We start from the raw sequence: 18,392 nt of genomic DNA, 5'->3' as shown, positions 1-18,392 counted from the left end.
CTCACGGGTGAGCTATTACAGCATCCCTGGATGGGAATCGGACCGTGCTGGAGCTGCGGCTGCACCCCAGCGCAGCGGGCAGGGCGCAGTGTGGGGGTGCCTGGAGTGCCTGGCATGCTCAGGCCACCCCTGGCTGAGCTTGCACGTATCCACCCTGAGAATCTGCATTTTTTCAATCTATTGCTCTGACACTTTCTGCTTGAGCTGAACTCGCTTCAGAACAAGCCCTGGCTTGAGATGTTCCAGATGAACGAGCCAGGCTGCCGGATGCAGGAGGGTCCAGAAACAGGGTGTCCCTTAAAGCAGACAAAATGGGATTGATTTTGACAACATTCATTTGGGAGGATCCTGTACAGAGGAAAAAACCAGTCATAGGTAGGCTCAGAAGCAAGAAAAGAAGATATAGGGGAGACAATAGGAAGTGTTTTTGACAGCAAGGTTTTGGAGTGGGTTGTCTTGGGAGACTGAGCCATCCTGGCCGTGAGGCAGCCATGCGAAGGGCTGTTGGGGCAGGGTAGGTCGGGCTGGTAGGGGTGGTGTTGACAACCGCTCGAGGATTTTAGCATCTGATGACTCTGTGATTTACAAACACAGCCGCTCCAGGCCAACACCAACAGCGAAAGCACTGACCTCCCTGCCATGTCTGCTTTCTGGCTCCCTACAGGTGGTCTCCAAGTGCACTTCTAAGCCCCTGTAAACTACCCTTCCCGGCCTGGATTTTACCCTGGGGAGTTCAGGTCCCTTAAAATCTTCCTGCCTTGAGCAATTCAGAACTTTATGGCCATGCATAAATATTCTGCTCCTTGCAAGGGCCAGTCAGTGGAGGACTCATTTGCTTCATCCATCTGGAGTTTGATAGGATTTCACCGATCAGAGGGTAAAAGAAACCCAAGAGAACACAACACCCTTAGCTGGATGAAAATACAGCTGCCATATGAGGGCATATGGAGAAAATACCTCATCTGTCATTGCTTCAGTGTGATGAATTCTGGGGATCTCAATTTAGCCCTGAAGCTTGTTTACTTCCCTTCAAAAACCACCATCCAGTTTGGCCGGGGTTTGGCAGGGGCCAGAGCTGTGGGCAGGAGCGGCACTGCGGGCAGGAATAGCTGGGCTGTGGGAAGGCTCGGGGCTGATGCTGCACCATGTCTGTGGGCTTGGGGCAAGGTGGGATGTGGTCAGCCCCAAAATAGCGAGGTCGTGCGGGGCCCTGAGCAAATGCTGTGACTTTCCATCCTATGCCTGGCCCAGAGCTGCATCCCTCCCTCGGGACCTTCTACTAAAATTAGCAGCGTTTCCCCATGCCGTGTGCCCTGCATCTGTTATCAGCAGCTGCTTAAGGAGATGGAGGGACCAGAACCAGTTTAAAAAAACCATCAAATTTGGAGAACTCCCTTTTAAGCCCCTCTTTTATGGGAAAAAAATGATGGAAAAAATTCTTCCCTGAAACGAGAGCGCTGGAGAGAGGCCCCTGGACTCTTTCCTGTGTGATGCCGAGACTGCTAACAAACATTAATTGTATCAGGTATTTTCAAGCAGTAACCAGAACATTACAGAGGTGAGACAGGAGCATTGGTGATGTTACCCCCCTACCCCTTAGTTCAGACTTGCCCAAAGATGCCCACCACATTGTCTCTCCTGCGCTAACATGCTGGCCCATGCTACCCTAGAGAGTGAGCTCACCCAGGATTTGTGTCCTGGTTTGGCTGGGTTAGAATCCCAGGCCAGCCATGCTAGGCAGGCTGTTAGCAGTTTTAAGTCAGCCAGGGCAGCTGACCTGAGTGAGCTACAGGTGCAGCCCCTGCTATAATGTCATGGGCAATATAAAGGGGGAAGGTTGGCTGAGGAAGAGGAGTTTTTGCTGGAGTTCTGGCTGGAGTCCTGCTTGGGTTCCTTCTGCTTTTGAGGACTTTAAGGGCTGGACATTCTAGGCTGAGTATAACTTTGTGTACTCTATATTTTTTTTGTTGTTCATTAAATTTGTCTTTGTTTCAGCCTTCAGATCTCATCTCCTTTTTCTGATCCCCTGTCTCAGCTTGGGAGGGGTCATTGGGTCATAGAATAACTGCTGGAGTTTAGCCTCAGATACAGGCTAAATGTAGATGACTTGTTACTGGGATTAATGGAGGGGATTGTTAATGACATTAGATCTCTAAAAAAACATCTGTTATTTGCTTGGGGCGGGGAGGAAGGTGAGAACTGGGAAACACCAGCTTCCTTGATGAGTGGGATATTGCAGGGAATTGTCTGGGAGTCTCTGGAGATACCCAGCTGCAAAACAGGAGGGAGACCAAGCTGTGCTTTAGGATTATCGAAGGTCACCTGGCTGGATCCAGGCAGCTTGCACCATACTTGTGTGGGGATGTTCAGCTATTTCCTTCTCCAATGCACACAGAGGCTGGTGCAGCTGTGGACAGCAAGGGTATCCCTGCAGTGGGTGAGGGAGCTGGCTCCTACAGTGCCCAAGGGCTCATTTTCTTCTCCTCTCCCTGGTTAACTCTGAAGAATCATAGAATAGTGAGTGGTGCTGAGGGAATCTGTGCCATTTCTGGGTGGAAAGGGAGGTGAAAAAGCTGGATGAGAAGGGACACCTTTCTCTGTACCCTTCTCAAATCCATGTTCAACCTTTTCCAGTGGAATCAAAGTGCATCCCTCCCTCTGACTTTTCTGGAGCTCTGTGTGGATGAAAGGAAGGGACTAACAGGGAGAGAGACTTCTCCTCCTGGCACCTTTTTTAGCACCTACTGATGCCTGCATCTGGAGCACAGTCCCAGGCTGATGTGTTGGGGAACAGACTCCAGCTGCTCGCCCCCAGCCTGGGAGCAAGCTCTGCTTTGCAAACCTGTGAGGGTCCATTTCAGTGTGGGACGGGGATACTTTCCCTCCCCACTCTCCCCTGTGCTGTGGAGCTGAGCTGCTGCCCAGACTGGGGCCAGAGAGGGAATGCCAGATGTGGGGAGCAATGCTTGGCTTTCATTTTCATGCACACACACACAAACACGTTTTCTTCTCTGGCAGCAACTGGCAGCTCCTCTGTTGGGTTTGTAAATCTGGAAACAACAGCTGGAGGTTTTCTGTGTTACCCCACTCTAGGGAAGAATTTTAAAACCATTCTGGGTTGGGTCCATTGTTATCCACAGCGGAGAGCAGCGCTGGTTTGTGCTCAGCTCCCTTTGCCTCAAAGTAGCTCTTGCAGCATCTATCCCAAGTGTAGCTTCTGCTGTTTGTTGGACCTTGGGGTGGCTGATGGGGAAGGCTTGCTGGCTTCTGGCTAATGCAGCCTCTCTGAGCTGCCTGGCATGCAGCTGAGCACCCACTGCTCCACTGGCATGCTGAGACTGTTTAAAGGAGTTGTGGACAGACTGGCTCTGTCAGGGAGAAGGGAAGCAAGTGGATGGCAGGAGAGGTTTGGAGATGCTTAGCTGAGATGACCAGTGGTGCACAGGGGCCTCACCTTTCTGGTTTTCCTCTGGACACACCAGGAATTGTAGTTCCAGCTGTTCCCAGCAGGTTCATGGTGGAGGTGGCCCTGGGTGGCCAGTGCTAGTGGCAAAGGATGGTGATCCTTACCTGGGGATATGTCTTAGTCTTCAGCACATGGACCCTTGGTGAGAAGCCAACAGCTCAGCACCTTTAAAGAGTCAGAGCTGGCCTTTTTTCTTCCTATGCTCTTCCTTCAACTGTACTTTGACATATTTTGACCTTGGGGCAGGGCAAGCTTGGAGGGCTGCTGCTGAAACTGGAAAGCTAAAAATCCCCCAGCAGTTGTAAAGCCAGCAGGGAGGACTCTGGATGTGCTACACTGCTGCTTTTTTGGCTTCTCCCTGGCAAAGGACATTAAGAAAGCAAATGGAGAGGAAACCGTGGAGAAATAAGAGCAGTACTGTGAGTTGAGGACGCTCTGGACTTGGTCCCATCCCTGTTGCCCTGGAAATTGGATTGTTCCCACTGAGCCGCCTGCTTCGCTGACTGCTTCTGGGAGGGCATAAGCATCTAGCACTGGTCAGAGGCAGGGGAAATGGGGAAGGAAAAAATAAAGGGAAATATAGCTGTAAAATACAGGTATCAGGGTTTTCCCCACCAGAGGGAGACCCTAAGCTCTTTGCCCCATGCCTTTGTGATGATGAAATGAAGAACTAATCCCCACCAGCTCAGCTGAGGCACAAAGGCAGGGCAAAAGCCAAAGGACCGTAGGCTCTCTCTGCAGCTCAGCTGCGCAGCACAAGCCTGCACAGTGCCTCATTTGCCGAGCCCAGGAGAGCTGGCCCCAGGGACACCAGGGCTGCTCCCTACAACGCTGTCCTGAGCAGGCAGCACCCCTGGCACCCCCTCACTGGGCCCTGCCTGCCCTCTAGACAGCCCCATGTCCCATGCAGACTTCTGATGCAATCGGTGGGATCATCCTGACAATAGCTGTGTGGGTTGTTCGTTTGTGGTTTTTTTTTTTTTAAAGCGGTGCACAACAGATTAAGCCAGAGGCCCCTATTGTGATTGCTGGGCATTGTGCACCATGCTGACACTGACTTCTGTGGGCCAAGCTCTGCCTACAGCCAAAGCAGGAGCTTTGGAGTGGAGGAATCTGGTTCATCTGAAATAGGGCAGGAGGGTACTTGGGCACAGTGGATTCTTGCTCCATTCAAGCGTCTCCTCTCCTTTCATTCATGAGGGAACGAGCTGTGTTTGTTCTTTTAACATTTTCTTGAAAATGGGTGAGCAGGTCTCGAATGGACTGACAGAGCTGGGAATTTCATACCAGCTGGGAACTGAGGGGAAGTCTGAAATGCTGCAGCATCTCCCCGTCTGGCTGTGCTCTGCCCCAGTGACAGCACAGCAACCCACTGGCCTGGACTGGTGAAGAGGAAACATGAACCCAGCTATGTAACACCCAGCAGTCTTTCAGGAGATGCTCAGGAACAGGCATGGTGAGCAGAAGGACAAATAGCAGGAAGGACCAGGCTGAAGACTCCTGCCTACACAGACCAGTTTCCCTTGTCCCTTCCAGGTGACCTGGGACAGGACCAGGTAGCAGAACAGTCACAGAGAAAATCTGCTCTCCCCAAAGCAGCCAGGGACCATCATGTCCTGTGTACCTCTCTGAGGGAGCTCCTAGCTCATGAGAGCTGCCTCCCTATCACTGCCCCAAAATGCCACTGCCTGCAGCAGCTGTGGGGCTGTGAACCTCAGCTCTCCAGAGTCCAATAAATTAAACCTTAGTCCAAAAGGGGCTTCGGCTGTCTTTTGCAAACAGAGGCAGCACAAAAGCTGCCTTTCTCCCTCTTGCTTGACTTTGTTTTCTCTCCCTCCCCATTTGCTTTTAGCCAAATGGTTGAATAGCTTCAGTATATACTGTGGGAGGCTAAAGCCAAAGGCTGGAGCACCAGGGAAGGATGCAGAACAGCAGTGCCCTGCGGCCCCTGCCTTCCGGAGGGGCTGGGAACTGTTTGCTACCCTCCCTCTGTAAGCCAACCTTGATCACCTTGCTGAACCCTTGGAGGAAGCAACTCCGAAAGAAAATATTTATGCTCTGTCTAGCACATGTGCACATTTCTTGCTCTTGAAGTCCTTAATTAAGCCTGGTTTTTGTTTGGTTTTGTCTTTTTTTTATTTATTTATGCTGCCACAGTCTTGGAGGGGGAGTCTGTCAGGTCCCTATGTGTTTTGCTGTTTTGGAAGTTGCAATGTGGAAAGCTGCCTGTGAGGGTCATACAGGGAATCTGTGTGTATTGCAGGGGATTGGGAACAGCAAGGGCCTTTGGTGTGCTCTGTGTGTCAGTGCAGCAAGCACCAGGACAGCTCAGTGCATCACCCATGACAGAGTGGCCTCAGCCCAGCTGTGGCCTCATGACAAGGAAGATTGGGCCTTTATAGATCTTATTGAGGAGATGCAGGACCAGCACACCTAGTTCAGAGAGATCATCAAGGTTTTTGCAGCCAGCTTGAGAGCTTATGTCCCTTCATGGGACATAAGCTGTTTCATCATGCTTGGCCTCCATCTGCAGAGACATATGACCACTTAGAGTGATGCTTGTGACTGCGGACACCCAGCCCAGTGCAATGGGGACCTCCAAGTCCAGCTGCACAGCTCTAGCTCAAAGGGCAGCTGGTCAGGGCAACGCTGCAGATGTTGACCCCAAAAGCACAGGGGTATGATCCTGCCTGCAAGTCAAACACCAGTCATAGTGGTCATCCAGCTTTGCTACTGCTATGCCTGGGCTGGGAGCAGGCAGGCAAGCAAAGGCGGAAGCCTAAGGCAGGTTGTTTCTTACAGCACACATTTAAAAGCAAAGTAAGACTAGAAAAATCCCTGTCTTTTGGAAATGAATCCCCTGTGTAACAGTCTTAACACCAAGACATGACATGCCTGTGGAGTTCCTGAGATTGTTGCAAACTGAACCCTTCTTTCCCACCCTGAAATTTCACAGCAATTTACTTCTCCAATCCATCAGGGATCACCGTTTGCAGGCACCGAGGGGGATTCCCCCATCCCTTGTCTGCTTTCTGCAGCCTGCGGTGCTATTTTGGAAATTCTCTCATTTACTGGGTGGTTCAACTGAATACAACTGCTCCTTTAGCTAAAATCATCCCCCGGCCTGTAATTAGAAAGCATCAAAAAGCCAGTGATGCTTAAGGCAGCCTCTTTCTTTTCTGGATAAAGGACTGGGCTTTGGAGGCTGTAGGCTTTTCCACTGAAATCAGGTTTTGGTTTAAAAAGTGGGGGAAGGTAAGATTGGGTGGAAAATGACACCCAGAAGGATAGCAGCACTACAAGAAAGGCAACACTGAAAACACAACAAGGTGGGTGAGAAAAGCAAATGCCTTCTGTTGGAAACACCATGGAGCAGGGGGGAAAGCAAACATAATTTTGAGGCAGGAGAAACAAAAGAACTTCTAAAATCCGCTCCTCTGGGTTTGCCGAGTTCTTACTGGTGCTGCAATTGGAGGCAGTTTGCAGACTCACAGTTTAGCTTGCACTGGGCTGAGAACCTTGTGAGGAAACCAGAAGTGAACTCCTGCTGCTGGGAGGAAATCTTCATGGATGGCAATGCACTGAATTGCACCTCCGCATCTGCTTGTCCTGCAGCTGGCAGGGCTGACATGTCCCTCTTCCAGCAGGTCACTGGGATGTCCTGCAGAGCCAGAGTGTCTGTGGTACAGGAAAGCTCCTCTTCCAAGTGGCACCCTTTCCTGTTTGCATTGCAAACTGAGCATTTCCGTGTCTGAAAACAGCCTCGCTGTCTGGCATATTGTTTCCTGTGGAAACTATGGTGACCCCATTATCTGTGCAGGCTTGTTGAGGTCCCTCTCCATGATGTGCAACCTGGGGGCCAATTTCAGCCAACCTGATGAATGGAGATTTTGAAGATCTTAAAGCTGGGCAGTGGTGGAGCAAAGAGACTGCTGAGGTACAGTCTTATCCTTTTAGACTCCAGGGAGGAATTCATTTTTCTCCCAAAGCTTTTCCTTAAGCCTCTCTGACAGCTGCCCTGCAGGTCTGCTGCTCTCTTCAGACTCAGCCATCCTTCCTTAACTTCCCTAGCCCAGCTGTAGTCAGCCCACACACCAAAAGCAAGGATAGTCACAGCATGTCATTACTCAGCTCTGGCTGCATGTTTGTGGAAGAGGTGCCTTTTGGGAAGCACCCTGTGCTCCTGCAGAGCCTCCTGCCCTCGCTGTCCTGGAGGCAGGACCAGCAGGTCATCTTCCCCAAACACCTTATCTTATCTGGAGGAAAGGAGTGGTCTGGTTGAAATGTCCTGTTCCCCTGATAAGCCTGCAAGGTTGATGGGGGAGCACATGTGATGATGTCCTGCTGGGCTTCTGGTGGAGAAAACAAGCAGCAGGTTTGGTGTCATCCTCCAGCTCTAACAAGTGTTGTCCTGGTTCTTTGGTATTTTCACTAAATGTGCCTGGACTGCTGGGGCTAGTGGCCATCACAGCGCTTCCCTCCTCTCAGACGGAGAAGAAACCCTAGCACCTCCCTTCCCTTCTCCACAGGGCCAGGAGAAAGGAGGAAGGATGCGATGGGAGGGTCTGAGCACTGGGGCCGCTGAAGGAGAGCTCAGGGGAGCCCTTAGTGCTGTCCCAACTGCTCACTCCTATCAGCATCCTCGGTGTATGGCACCAGAAAGAGGTGGCCTATGCAGACTTGTCACCCCTCTGCTCTGGAACAGCCAGTGAGGAGCAGGACATCAAATGCCATGAGGTATGAAAGCCCACAAACCCTGCACACACACGGTCTCCGTTGGAAAGCAAGTGACAGGGACACCTCAGGGAAGTGGCTGTGGGCAGCCCCTGCCATGCTGGGCACACAGGGCAATTATAGGGGCTGTAAATGACACTAATGAGCGGGTAGAGCACAGCAGCTCACTGTAACGATGCTTGCGGCGAGGGGCAGTTAGAGGCATTTCTTAAAGCCCAGGGCAGAGACCAGGAGGGGGAAAGTCCCCAGCCTGGACATCGCTGCTGGAGACCAGCTCCGAGCAGGCTTTGTGAAGGGTTGTTCCTCTCCCCTCTGCAGCCAGCGAAGGGTGACCACAGCTTGTCACTGCAGCTGATTTCCACCCAAAACTGCAATGTCATTTTTGCAGCAGACAAGAGCATAAAGCAGTGTCCAGCCCCTCCATCCATGCTGAATGGCGGAGGGGAAGCCTGGGAGACTGCAGCCCCGGAGATGGGTGCTGAAACTTCAGGTATCTGCATAGACCTCCTGGCTGGCTGCGAGGAGAAACCTTTCCTTGCCTGGCTCAGAGATAAGCAGGCTTTAACCAAAACAGACGGTTCAGCAGAGCAGGGAGAGGGGAGCAGAGCAGCCGTAGGGGTGTGGACAGCGTAAGCTGCAGCCCAGACATCAAGGACAAGCAGCCTGGTTTACAGCAAGGCAGACTGGGAGTTATCATCTGCGGGCACAACGCTGCCAGTCCCACCTGCCGGTCTGGCAGACAGCGAGTGCCAGAGGACTGTGGCTCTGAGGCCAGCCGTGCCACCAGGTGCCACCCAGCTCCTTGCCAAACCAACAGCACACGTCCTCACCCAGCCCACTGCCACCAGTGCTGAGCCACTGGGCAAACAGCTGCCAGGGGATGCACTGGCCACGCCTGGGAGGGAGCTGAAAGCAATAAATAATAACTAACATTGGCAAACACCAGCTCAGACCAGCAAGGGGGGCGTGCAGCTAGGGAAAGGGATTCACTCACCCAGGTCCCTGCATGGGCACAAAGCAGAAATAGGTTGTGGTTGTGGGCCTTGGCTCTGCAAACTTCCTGGTTTTAATTTTAATGCAAGAAAGTAATGCAGTGATGCTACGCCTTTATCCTTTAGCTTCTCTTAAATTAGAGTCATAAAAAGTGTCTGCAACACATTGCTTGAAGTGTCTCCAGGCCCTGCAAATGTATCTATAGCAATTAATTGTGCTTTAGATCGATGGTAAAGACAGACTTTGAAGTACTGAGCCACTCTAGGAAAGAATGAATTGCAACTATGTCAAAAGTAATCTCAATGTAGAAGTGTAAATATCTCTTAAATATAGAGTAACCTTTTCCTTCAAACTTTAGTTGGTTTTCCTTTCTGTAGAACATGTGACTGGTAGGCATGGGAGACATCCCCCAGGCGAAATGAGACAGCAGACTGGGACAGCACATGCAATCCTTTCACTAGGCTGAAAATCTGAATTAAATGGTTGGGAGCTGGGCAAAGCAACAGTACAGCCCTTAACAGCGGTCGCCGGGCTGAGACATAAGAGACCTTGGAGAGATTCCCACACCCTTCTCCATCCTCCATCCCTTCTGCATTTCTCATCAGCACAGGTGCTCTCCTGCTGTGTCTGTGGGTGCATGCAGCACCCAGGGATCCTGCCCAACATCAGGGCCCCATGGTGCTACTACCTATTTGGTTGAAATTTTGTAGGTGGGCAGGGAAGGGGGCAAGAGGAACACTTGCTAGAGGAAGGGACCGATCCAGGTGCCTTGAGCTGGGCTCAGGATCCAGAATGATTCCTCCTATTTATATGGTCACGCAGTGCCCTAAAAAGCACTGTACTACACCTAGGATGAGTCTGTGTTCCCTGCTCCCACTTGCAATTTAGTTGGCCTGTGAGCTCAGTTACGTTGCTGGGGTCCAGTGACTTCCACCTCGTGGCCCCACCTAGCTCAAAAGGACACTTGGCTGTCCTTGACTTAGAGGGGCTGCAAGAGTCCCTTCTTCCCAGCACTTGCATCCCAAATGGAAAGCTTGTCTGTTCTGTGGTGGAAGGACATCTGCCAAGACACAGACTCCCTGAATCTAAATGACGTTCAAGCTCAGTTCTCCTGAGACATGTTCGTCGGGCAGAGGTTGCAGTCAGCTTCTAAAGATAGGTGCGCTTTCCTGGGAGACCTGTCTGGCACGTAACGGGTAGCTTCCCATCACTAAGAGCCATCCCTTTTACAGAAAACCACTTAAAGCAGTACAGAGACACACAAGACACACAGACATGCACTGAAAGATAGAAGCAGCGCCTTGATTTACTGTGCGACTAGAAACAGTGTATAACCTCCTCCTCGGGAGTCCTCCACTTTTAAAGCCCAAGATGCAGCTGTCTCTTCCTGCCAGCCCTCTGCTTTCCGACATCTGGCAGGGGAGTAAAGGTCAAATGACAGGGCAAGTTGGGAGATATGCAAACAGTTAAGCCATCTTTTTTTGCTGAAGTCATGTTTTGAGTTCCTGCAAAATAAATAAATAAATAAATACATGAATGAATGGAAAAAAAGAGCAAGGCACAGAGGAGACAAGGTTATGCGAAGATGCCCTCTGCCGGTCACAAGCCAAAGGAAAGCCATCCACCTCAGCTCTATGCCAATGATTTGCAACTTCCCTCCCTCCTTCTACAGATGAACCCCTAAAATATTCCCTATGGAGGGAAATGTGCTGTAAAATTTAAATTGTGAGGGTTTTTTTTTTTTTTCCCATGACAGCTGAAGTGATCTAGCAGCAAACTACCAGCAAGGGCAGTCCAGCCATCCCTCTCCTTTGGTTTGGATCTTACGATCTTTGGGTAAGTCAGTCAAACGGCTTCAGTTCAAATCCAACAGGGAAACAAAAGCATCAAGAGAAATGTTCTGCCAGGTCGGCCAGCTGAACTGACTCCCCGGCTGCCCTGATGTAACAGAAAGTGATGAGAACACAGGGCCAGGGACATATCCACATTATTTGCAACTGGCTTTGCTGTAATGGTTGACTTTTCCAGGCATTTGAGCTGCAGCCCACAAGTCTCTGCAAGTTGAAAACAGCTCTTGCAGTCAATACTGTGAGCTGAAAAATATTTGAGGCATTAATCAATTCAGAGCATGTTTCCCTCTTATGTTTTAAATAGCAATGTTACTTGATTATAGCTATGATTTTAAACAAGTTCTAAGAAGTGTGGAGAACTTGCTCAAATTATACAAATTGCAGGTTTTAAATCCATTCTGTTAAGTCAGTCTATTAAAACAATGCAGGTCACACACACATCAGTAACAGCTCAACTCTTTCTTGTATCAGTTTAATTCCTGCTGGTGTAAATCCCTGATTTAATTTACCGCCTGGGAATTAAATCAACATGAACTGGTTTCAGCACATCTGTGCTGGCTATTTGTGGTGATCAAACTATATCATTTTAAAACAATGTCATTGGATTAGAAAGCTCTGCTGACAGAAACAAGGTCTTAAGAGATGCAATATAATAATCTTGGACACTAAAGAACAGTACATGCAGTGACTGGGCAGCCCTCTCCTCCCACTTCATTCTTTTCCACTGAAAATGAACCCTGTCTGCAAAAACATTTCACAGTCAGGAAGGAATTTTGTACATGTCCTCATAGTGCTGGGACTCTAGGAAAACTGACAGGCTGCGACCATCAGGTTGTCTTTGGGATAGATGTCCAGTTGGCCAGGGGCTGTGCAGTGGGAGCTACTCTGAAACCCAACATTTTATGTCCATGAAGGCAGCAGGGTGCTGCTCTTTTTCCATCCTCGAGTTTAGCGGAGGATGAACAGCGATATCAACAGAATCAGACATTGGAGGCCCTTGTGCTAACAACCAACCCCCCCCATCACGTACCCACAGGGGTCTCTGTGTGCCATTGCCCTCCCTGCTATTGTTGGGGGCCAGCACTCCCTCTGGTCAGCTGGTGAATGTCTTTAGGATTTGTTTTCATGCATGACATGCTCTGGCAAGCTCTAGGTTCACCTGGGGATGGCACAGAGGCTGTGCTCTACCTCTCCACTACAACCGTGGTTGGGATCACATAGGCTTTCCAGAGTAGCTAAGTAGTCCCATACAGAAATGGTGCTGGCTGTATGTGGTCCAGCTGCTTCTCCAATATGAGGGGTTTGCTGAAGCTGGACCTGCAGGTTTTTCCCACTTTGTGCTTCCCAGGAAGCAGCCTGTTTTACTGGGAGAGCTGGAAAAAGCTCAGCTCTCTCTCTCCAGCATTTCATACACCTGCTATATACCTAGCCTCCTCACACCAAGCAAGGCTACTGTGCGGACTTCTCCCCAAGGTAGGAAGCGTTCTTTCCAGTCTTCTTTAGGGTTTCCAATAGGGTGTCAACGTTGTGCTCTGAGTCGATGCACACCTTCTTGTTGGGTAGGTCAATATCAAACTGGACACCTATGAGGAAAGGAAAAAAATTTTGCACAGCTAGATGCAGCCAAATGGTATGAGCATGAGGAAAGCTCACCTTCACACACTTGTGCTCCCAAGGCCATCAGTCAAATGTACGTGTGCGTCCTGCCAGTAAACCCTGATACCACCACCAGCCAGCAAAACTAAACTGGTGTCCTGCCAACAATGGTACGAAGGAAGCCAGATCTCCTATAGACCTGCGTCAGGCACCACAGTTTCTCAACTACTTTAATCTGCTCACCCCTCCTTGGATCAACACAATCACTCATGGAACAACCAGAATGAGCTGAGTTTAAACCAACCACTATAATCTCCAACTAGCTCAGTCTGTGATGTGGTCTAGCATGGATAGGCACTAACAAGGGAGTTAGCGTAGGGGTTAGGACAGGGTCAGGACAGGTTTCCTCAGTGGTGGTACCAGCTAACAGCTGTAAGAAGGAGGAGGGAAAAGATGTTCTCCTATGTGGATTTCCCAGTGGCTAATAAGGGTGAGCCACTCAGCCCAGTGAAAGGAACTGGACATGAAGTCTCTATACAGCCACATATTTTCACAAAACTTGTAGGTATTTATCAGCTTTGAGAGCTCTGCCACATCATCCATCACATGAGTCTGATATTGGCCAGGATGTTGAAGAGCGATGGAGGTGCTGACAACGACACCCAGAGGAAATGGGATCACCACAGCCTCATATCGGGGTCTGGAAGAAGTTGCAAGGCCTTTGCCTTGGTGACTGAAAGCTGTTCTCACTTGATGAGGACCGGGGAGCAGGATGACAGGTCCTCACCGCTAGTAAGTGTGGGTCAGATCCTTCCCTCTGGGTAATCCCAGCACAAAGGAGGCATGGGTTATAATTTTCCAGGTGGTGTTAAAAACAGGCTGTGCAGGCAACCACCAAATGCTCTGCTCAGCAGCTCTTCACTGTGATGGCTCTGCACATGGACGCTGATGACACATCTAGGGAAGCACCACAGATACCCCAGGCCTCCTTGGGAACAACCCCTGGCAGGATATCACTTCCTTCTGGCAGCCTGGGCAGGGGTCTACCAGAGCGGTTCCCAGAGGGTTCAGGATGAGCCCTGGTGATTCAGAGCCACCTGCAGCCACAGCAGCTCCTCCCTCCCTTGACACTTCTCCGAAGGTCACACGAGTCCTGCGAACAATCAGCGACTCATCACTGACGAAGAAGCAGGCTCAGAGCATCAGAGCAGAGGTTTCTAACCAGCCACTTTCAGCTTTTACCCACAGCACTCCCCTTGCAGGATGGAAGATCCCAAGGCACTGCCATCCTGCCCCGGAGCTGGCGTTGCTCGGGTGAGCTGGCTGTCACACACCCAGCACTGACTCACCTCCCAGCCTGTGCAGGACACGGGTGACCGCATTGGAGCAGCCTTCACAGGTCATGTCCACAAAGAACTCGTGTTTCTGAAAAGAGGGAGATGAGGGGTCAGGGAGGGTGCAGGTAGCAACACACCACGAGCACTTGTCCTCCACCCGCCTTCCTCCTTGGGGAGGTGGGTTCAAATCCTCCCAAACCAAAAGGTCCACATATGTCACTAAGGGATCTTCAGCAAAACTGAGAGCTCTTGGTACTCCTCCCTATGGTGTCCTTGTGCTGTCCCTCACGGCATAATCCTGAGGAGCCTTTGGAGACTGACTGGCCCCTATTCAGAGCAGGACCACCTTCAGGGTCAGCACAGGTTGCCATCTCTGTGGGCCTCTGCTGGACTTACTCCACTTGTCCCGGGAAGCCCAGGAGAAGCAAGCCTCCTGCCTCCAGCTACCCACTGTCCTGACTTGGTCTGCAACGTTTTCGGTGCTTACCCATCCTATTCTTCTTGTGGGACCAAGGCCTCTGGTCCCCAACACAATAAATTCATAAAAATATCAACAAAACTTAAATTTAAGGAACGTTAGTGTCATATTCTCATCCCTTCACCCCAGTGTTATCTTCACTACTTGTGAGAGATACTGGCTCAACACAAACGTGCTTGCCTGTAACACTAATCATCACGTTCAACCTCTGGCACCAGACGGATCCTAATGTCCTTTTCTTGCACATGCTTTTTACTTTCCTTAAAAAAGAAAAGTAAACCTGTTTTTTTATTTGTTACCTGCACCCCATATTTCTTTCTATTCAAAATCACCCTTTGTCCCGCACCACCGAGAGGACCCTCACAGGCACACTTCCCCTGGGAAAGGAGTTCGGGAACGGCGGTTCCCATTAGGATTTTCCAGTGTCATTAGCATTTTCTTGATTTTTATTGTAGCAATGCCCATCGTGCTCTGGGGGGCCGGTGTGCGGGAAGGAGGAGGAATCGGGACGGGGCAGGAGGGGTCCCAACGCAGCCCCCCCGCCCGCCCCGGGCCAGTCCCGGTGGCTGCAGGAGCCCCGCCGGCTCCCCCTGGTACCGGGCAGCGCCCTCCCCGCCCCGCCCCCTCCGCTGGCGCTGGGCTCAGCCCCACCACGTCCCCGGGCCCCACGCAGGCCTCCTGGGCCCCACGCAGGCCCCTCTCGGCCCCCGGCCTGCCCCGAAGCCCGACTCAGCCGGGCCCGGGGCCCAGGCGCCGTGCGGGGCCGCCCGAGGGCCGCGATGGGCCGCCCGCACCCCCCACCCCCCCTCCCCGCGGGCCCAGCACCCACCGGCATGGCGGAGCGCGGCGGCGGCTCCCGGCTCCCGGCGCGGCGCGGAGGAAGGGGCGGGCCGCGCCGCGCCCGACTCCCCCGGGCCGAGGCCGGGCCCTGAGCGCCGGCCCCGCACAGCGCCCCCGGGGCCGCGGGGAGGCCGCCGGCCCCGCGCAGCGCCTGGCCCGGGCAGCCCCGCACCGTCCCCCCTCCCCCATCCCCGGGGGAGCCGGGGTTGCCCCCGCCCGTACACAAGGGCAGCGGCGGGGCAGGAGCCGCCCGGCCTCCCCGGGGAGGGAGGAACCCGGCCCCTCTCGGTAACCTCGCACGGGCAGAAGTGCTTTGGCCACCTTCATCTCTGGCCCCGTAGCTCCGCCGAAAACGGGTTTTCAGGAGGTTTTGCAAAGTCACCCGTTTGCAGAGGAGCCGGTGTCAGCTGCAGAGGCGGGAGGCAGCTGCACAAAGGCCTCAGCACACCGGGAGTTCGGGGCCGGTGGCTTCTGTTTGCGCCGACATGGGCTGGCTGAGGCCGTGGGGTGCAGGCGTTCGGACAGTGGCCTGTTCTTCACACAGACCAAATTGCTTTTAGTGGCCTTTTTTGGGACAGCAATTTACTTCTTAGGAGTATTTGTTGCTGAAACACAGCCCCGCTTCTCACGGTTATGTTTCTCTCCCCGTTTTTCTGATACTAAAATGCTGCCACTCCTCATGAGGAAATGCACCGGGGCTGTGGCTGGACTGATGCTGTCCAGGTTAGGAGGAAGCCCAAGGTGGGAGTAAGGCTGAGGCCATCGGAAGGCATGAGACGCCAGAAAGGATTAAGGAGAAAGCGGTGGAGAAAGTTTGTAATGGGTGCGGATCCCTAACAGCTGCCGGCACCCTTCCTGGTGCTCTGACCCTTCCCGGTGCTCTGACCCTTCTCTTCCTGTGCTCTGCAGGCCTAAGGATCAGCGCAGAGACAAAGTGGCTGCCGGAGGAAGGTGGGAAGCGTCATGGTCATAAAGATGGGGCTGGACGCGTGAGGGTTGGCTGGGCTCCTTCAGAAAGCTTGTTCCTCTCTACCTTTTGAGGTTTTGAGGTTTACTGGCTTAGGAGAGCTCTGGTAGACAGGATTATTGCATGAGGGAGGTTTGTGGCGGGTCTGTACCTCAGAGTAGGTTGAGAGAGAGCATGCTGGTCCCTGAAGATGTTTGTGTGTCTGCTTTGGGGTGGTTTGTGTTGTTGGGTTTTTCCCCTGGCTGTTTGGCCTGTAGAAGGAGAATGGGCCTCTTAAAAACTCGAGTCGAGGTGGAGGAGGCTGTGGTGGGGGTTGGGAGCAGTTCGGGTGCTTTGGCAGGCTGTGGGTGACCAGGAAAGGAGACAGTGCAGTATGTTCGGGCTGAGAAGAGCTGGCAGAGCTGCGGGGGGGGGGCAATACTTCCTCACCACGTGCTGGGCTTCCGGATCTTCCCGTTAAGAAGCCTCACCTGTGGCAGGAAAACTCACCAGGGTGTTTCTCGTTATTTCCTACCATGCCAACCGGAGCTGCGCCCTGGGATGTCGGCTGGCCTTGGCTAACCCTTCCCCTCGCACTGAGTTGCTACTGAACAGGCTGAGCCCTTGCCAGGAAGCCTGAGTTGGAAATGATGCGAATGCCTTTCCTAGCGAGCTTGCGTTGCACGGGGGGAGTGAAGGCATTTGTTTTAATGTGCATAGGACCCTGCTGTACTGACGGTTTTATAAAAGAGGAGTTACCTGCCCCCCTGTTGCTCTGGGGAGAGATGCCTGGGGTCCCCCTGGCAGAGTTTATTTTGGACGGCTGTTGTGCTGGGTCACTGGTCTCATGCTAAACTTTGCAAAAGTCTGCGCTGCTGATTTATGAACTGGCAGATTGCAATGTGGCTTAGCCTATAAATAGACGGGGTGTGTGTGGGGGAAGGATATTAATGCTGAGCATGGCCCCATGCCAGTCCACTGACTGTATCTCTAGCTGCAAGGCATGACAGGGAGGGCTTTAGGCAGTGTTTAGGGATGCAGTGATGAGGAGGAAATCACTTTTATATGGTGAAATATATCTCTGGCTGCTTCATGTCACAGATACTTTTTGGGATGGGATGTGACACAAGCAAATGCAAAGTTATGGCCTTCTGGGAGCTGTCTGCTTCTTTTCCCTCCTGCTCTTCTCGGGCTCCCTGGATGAGCATCTGCTGGTGAGGAAGGATCTGTGAACTTCGAGGCCTTTCTCCTCCTCTGGAGGACTGCTTGGGCCTTGCAAGGTGGGTTAGAAAATTGCCCTGCTTGGCTTTGTCTTTCCTCTGGGGCAGACGATCCATCTGTCTGCTTTGCTCTGAAGTTGTGAAGGAAAAGCAGCTGCATGAGTCTCCCGGCTCTGCCTGAGGTCCCCCAGGGACGGGCGGGGGAAGCCAGCCTGTGTTTCTCTACCCTGGAGATGGTGCCCACCGCCTTGCGCGAGCGGCTGGGCCTGTTGCTGGTGCAGGTGGCCTCGGCTGCAGCCCCGCACTGGAGCCCTTTACCATGAAAAACTCCTTTTATCCACCCCCACCGGTGTTTTCTTTCAGGTGGGTGGGTCATTTCTGCAGGGAGCTTGGCTGCCCCGGCTTCAGGGGCAGCCTGTGGGGCAGACGAGGCCATGGCAGGCCGGAGGAGGTGCCGCCATGAAGGGGGGAGCCCACGGCCTGTTCACTCTTACGGGTCTGCGGCCCTCCCCCGCGGGAGCCCCTGTGCCTGGGGAGGCAGCAGCAGGGCCTCGGCGCACAGCACCACAGACCCCACCACATGGCCTGCCGCCCATCCCCGCCGCCATGTTGGGCGCCCTCCCCTTCCCTCCAGCAGGAGGTGGTGCTGGGCGTGGAACACCGCCCCTCGTGGCGCGTTGCCTGGCCCTTTAAGAACTCCGGAGGTGACCTGTCCGTCAGGGCCCGCCGTGCTCTCCCATTGGCCGCCGCGCTCTGTGCCGCACAGAGGGGGCCGCCCTGATCTATAACGGGGTTTACCAGCACCTTCTCAAGGGCGCTGCTGTGCGGCTCAACCATACTACGGCGTCAGGCCTGTCCCGCCTTTCGCGCCTGGTAGCGCGGGTACCGTCGTCCTATTGGCTACAGAGGAAATCGATCAGGTTTCGTCCCAT

General features: G+C 52.7%; 1 protein-coding gene across 2 annotated transcripts; it reads right to left on the bottom strand.

Moving 5' to 3' along the window:
- Positions 1–10,481: 10,481 nt before the first annotated feature.
- Positions 10,482–15,317, bottom strand: ATOX1 (antioxidant 1 copper chaperone). Of its 2 annotated transcripts, none has more exons than XM_086471039.1 (4): positions 15,284–15,317; positions 13,989–14,064; positions 12,469–12,626; positions 10,482–10,698 (listed from the first exon to the last, which is right to left on the bottom strand). In XM_086471039.1, the coding sequence occupies exons 1-3, from the start codon at positions 15,287–15,289 to the stop codon at positions 12,493–12,495; spliced, it is 216 nt and encodes a 71-aa protein (XP_086327165.1). In that variant the 5' UTR covers positions 15,290–15,317; the 3' UTR covers positions 10,482–10,698; positions 12,469–12,492. The 2 variants fall into 2 exon arrangements, with proteins under 2 accessions (XP_086327165.1, XP_086327166.1); XM_086471040.1 differs by having other exon boundaries at positions 12,482–12,626.
- Between the last annotated feature and the right edge of the window lie 3,075 nt (positions 15,318–18,392).

Source organism: Leptosomus discolor, chromosome 10, assembly GCF_034619465.1.
Source record: "Leptosomus discolor isolate bLepDis1 chromosome 10, bLepDis1.hap2, whole genome shotgun sequence".
Taxonomy (NCBI): Eukaryota; Metazoa; Chordata; class Aves; order Leptosomiformes; family Leptosomidae; genus Leptosomus; species Leptosomus discolor.
This window is presented reverse-complemented; position numbering and strand designations above follow the sequence as displayed.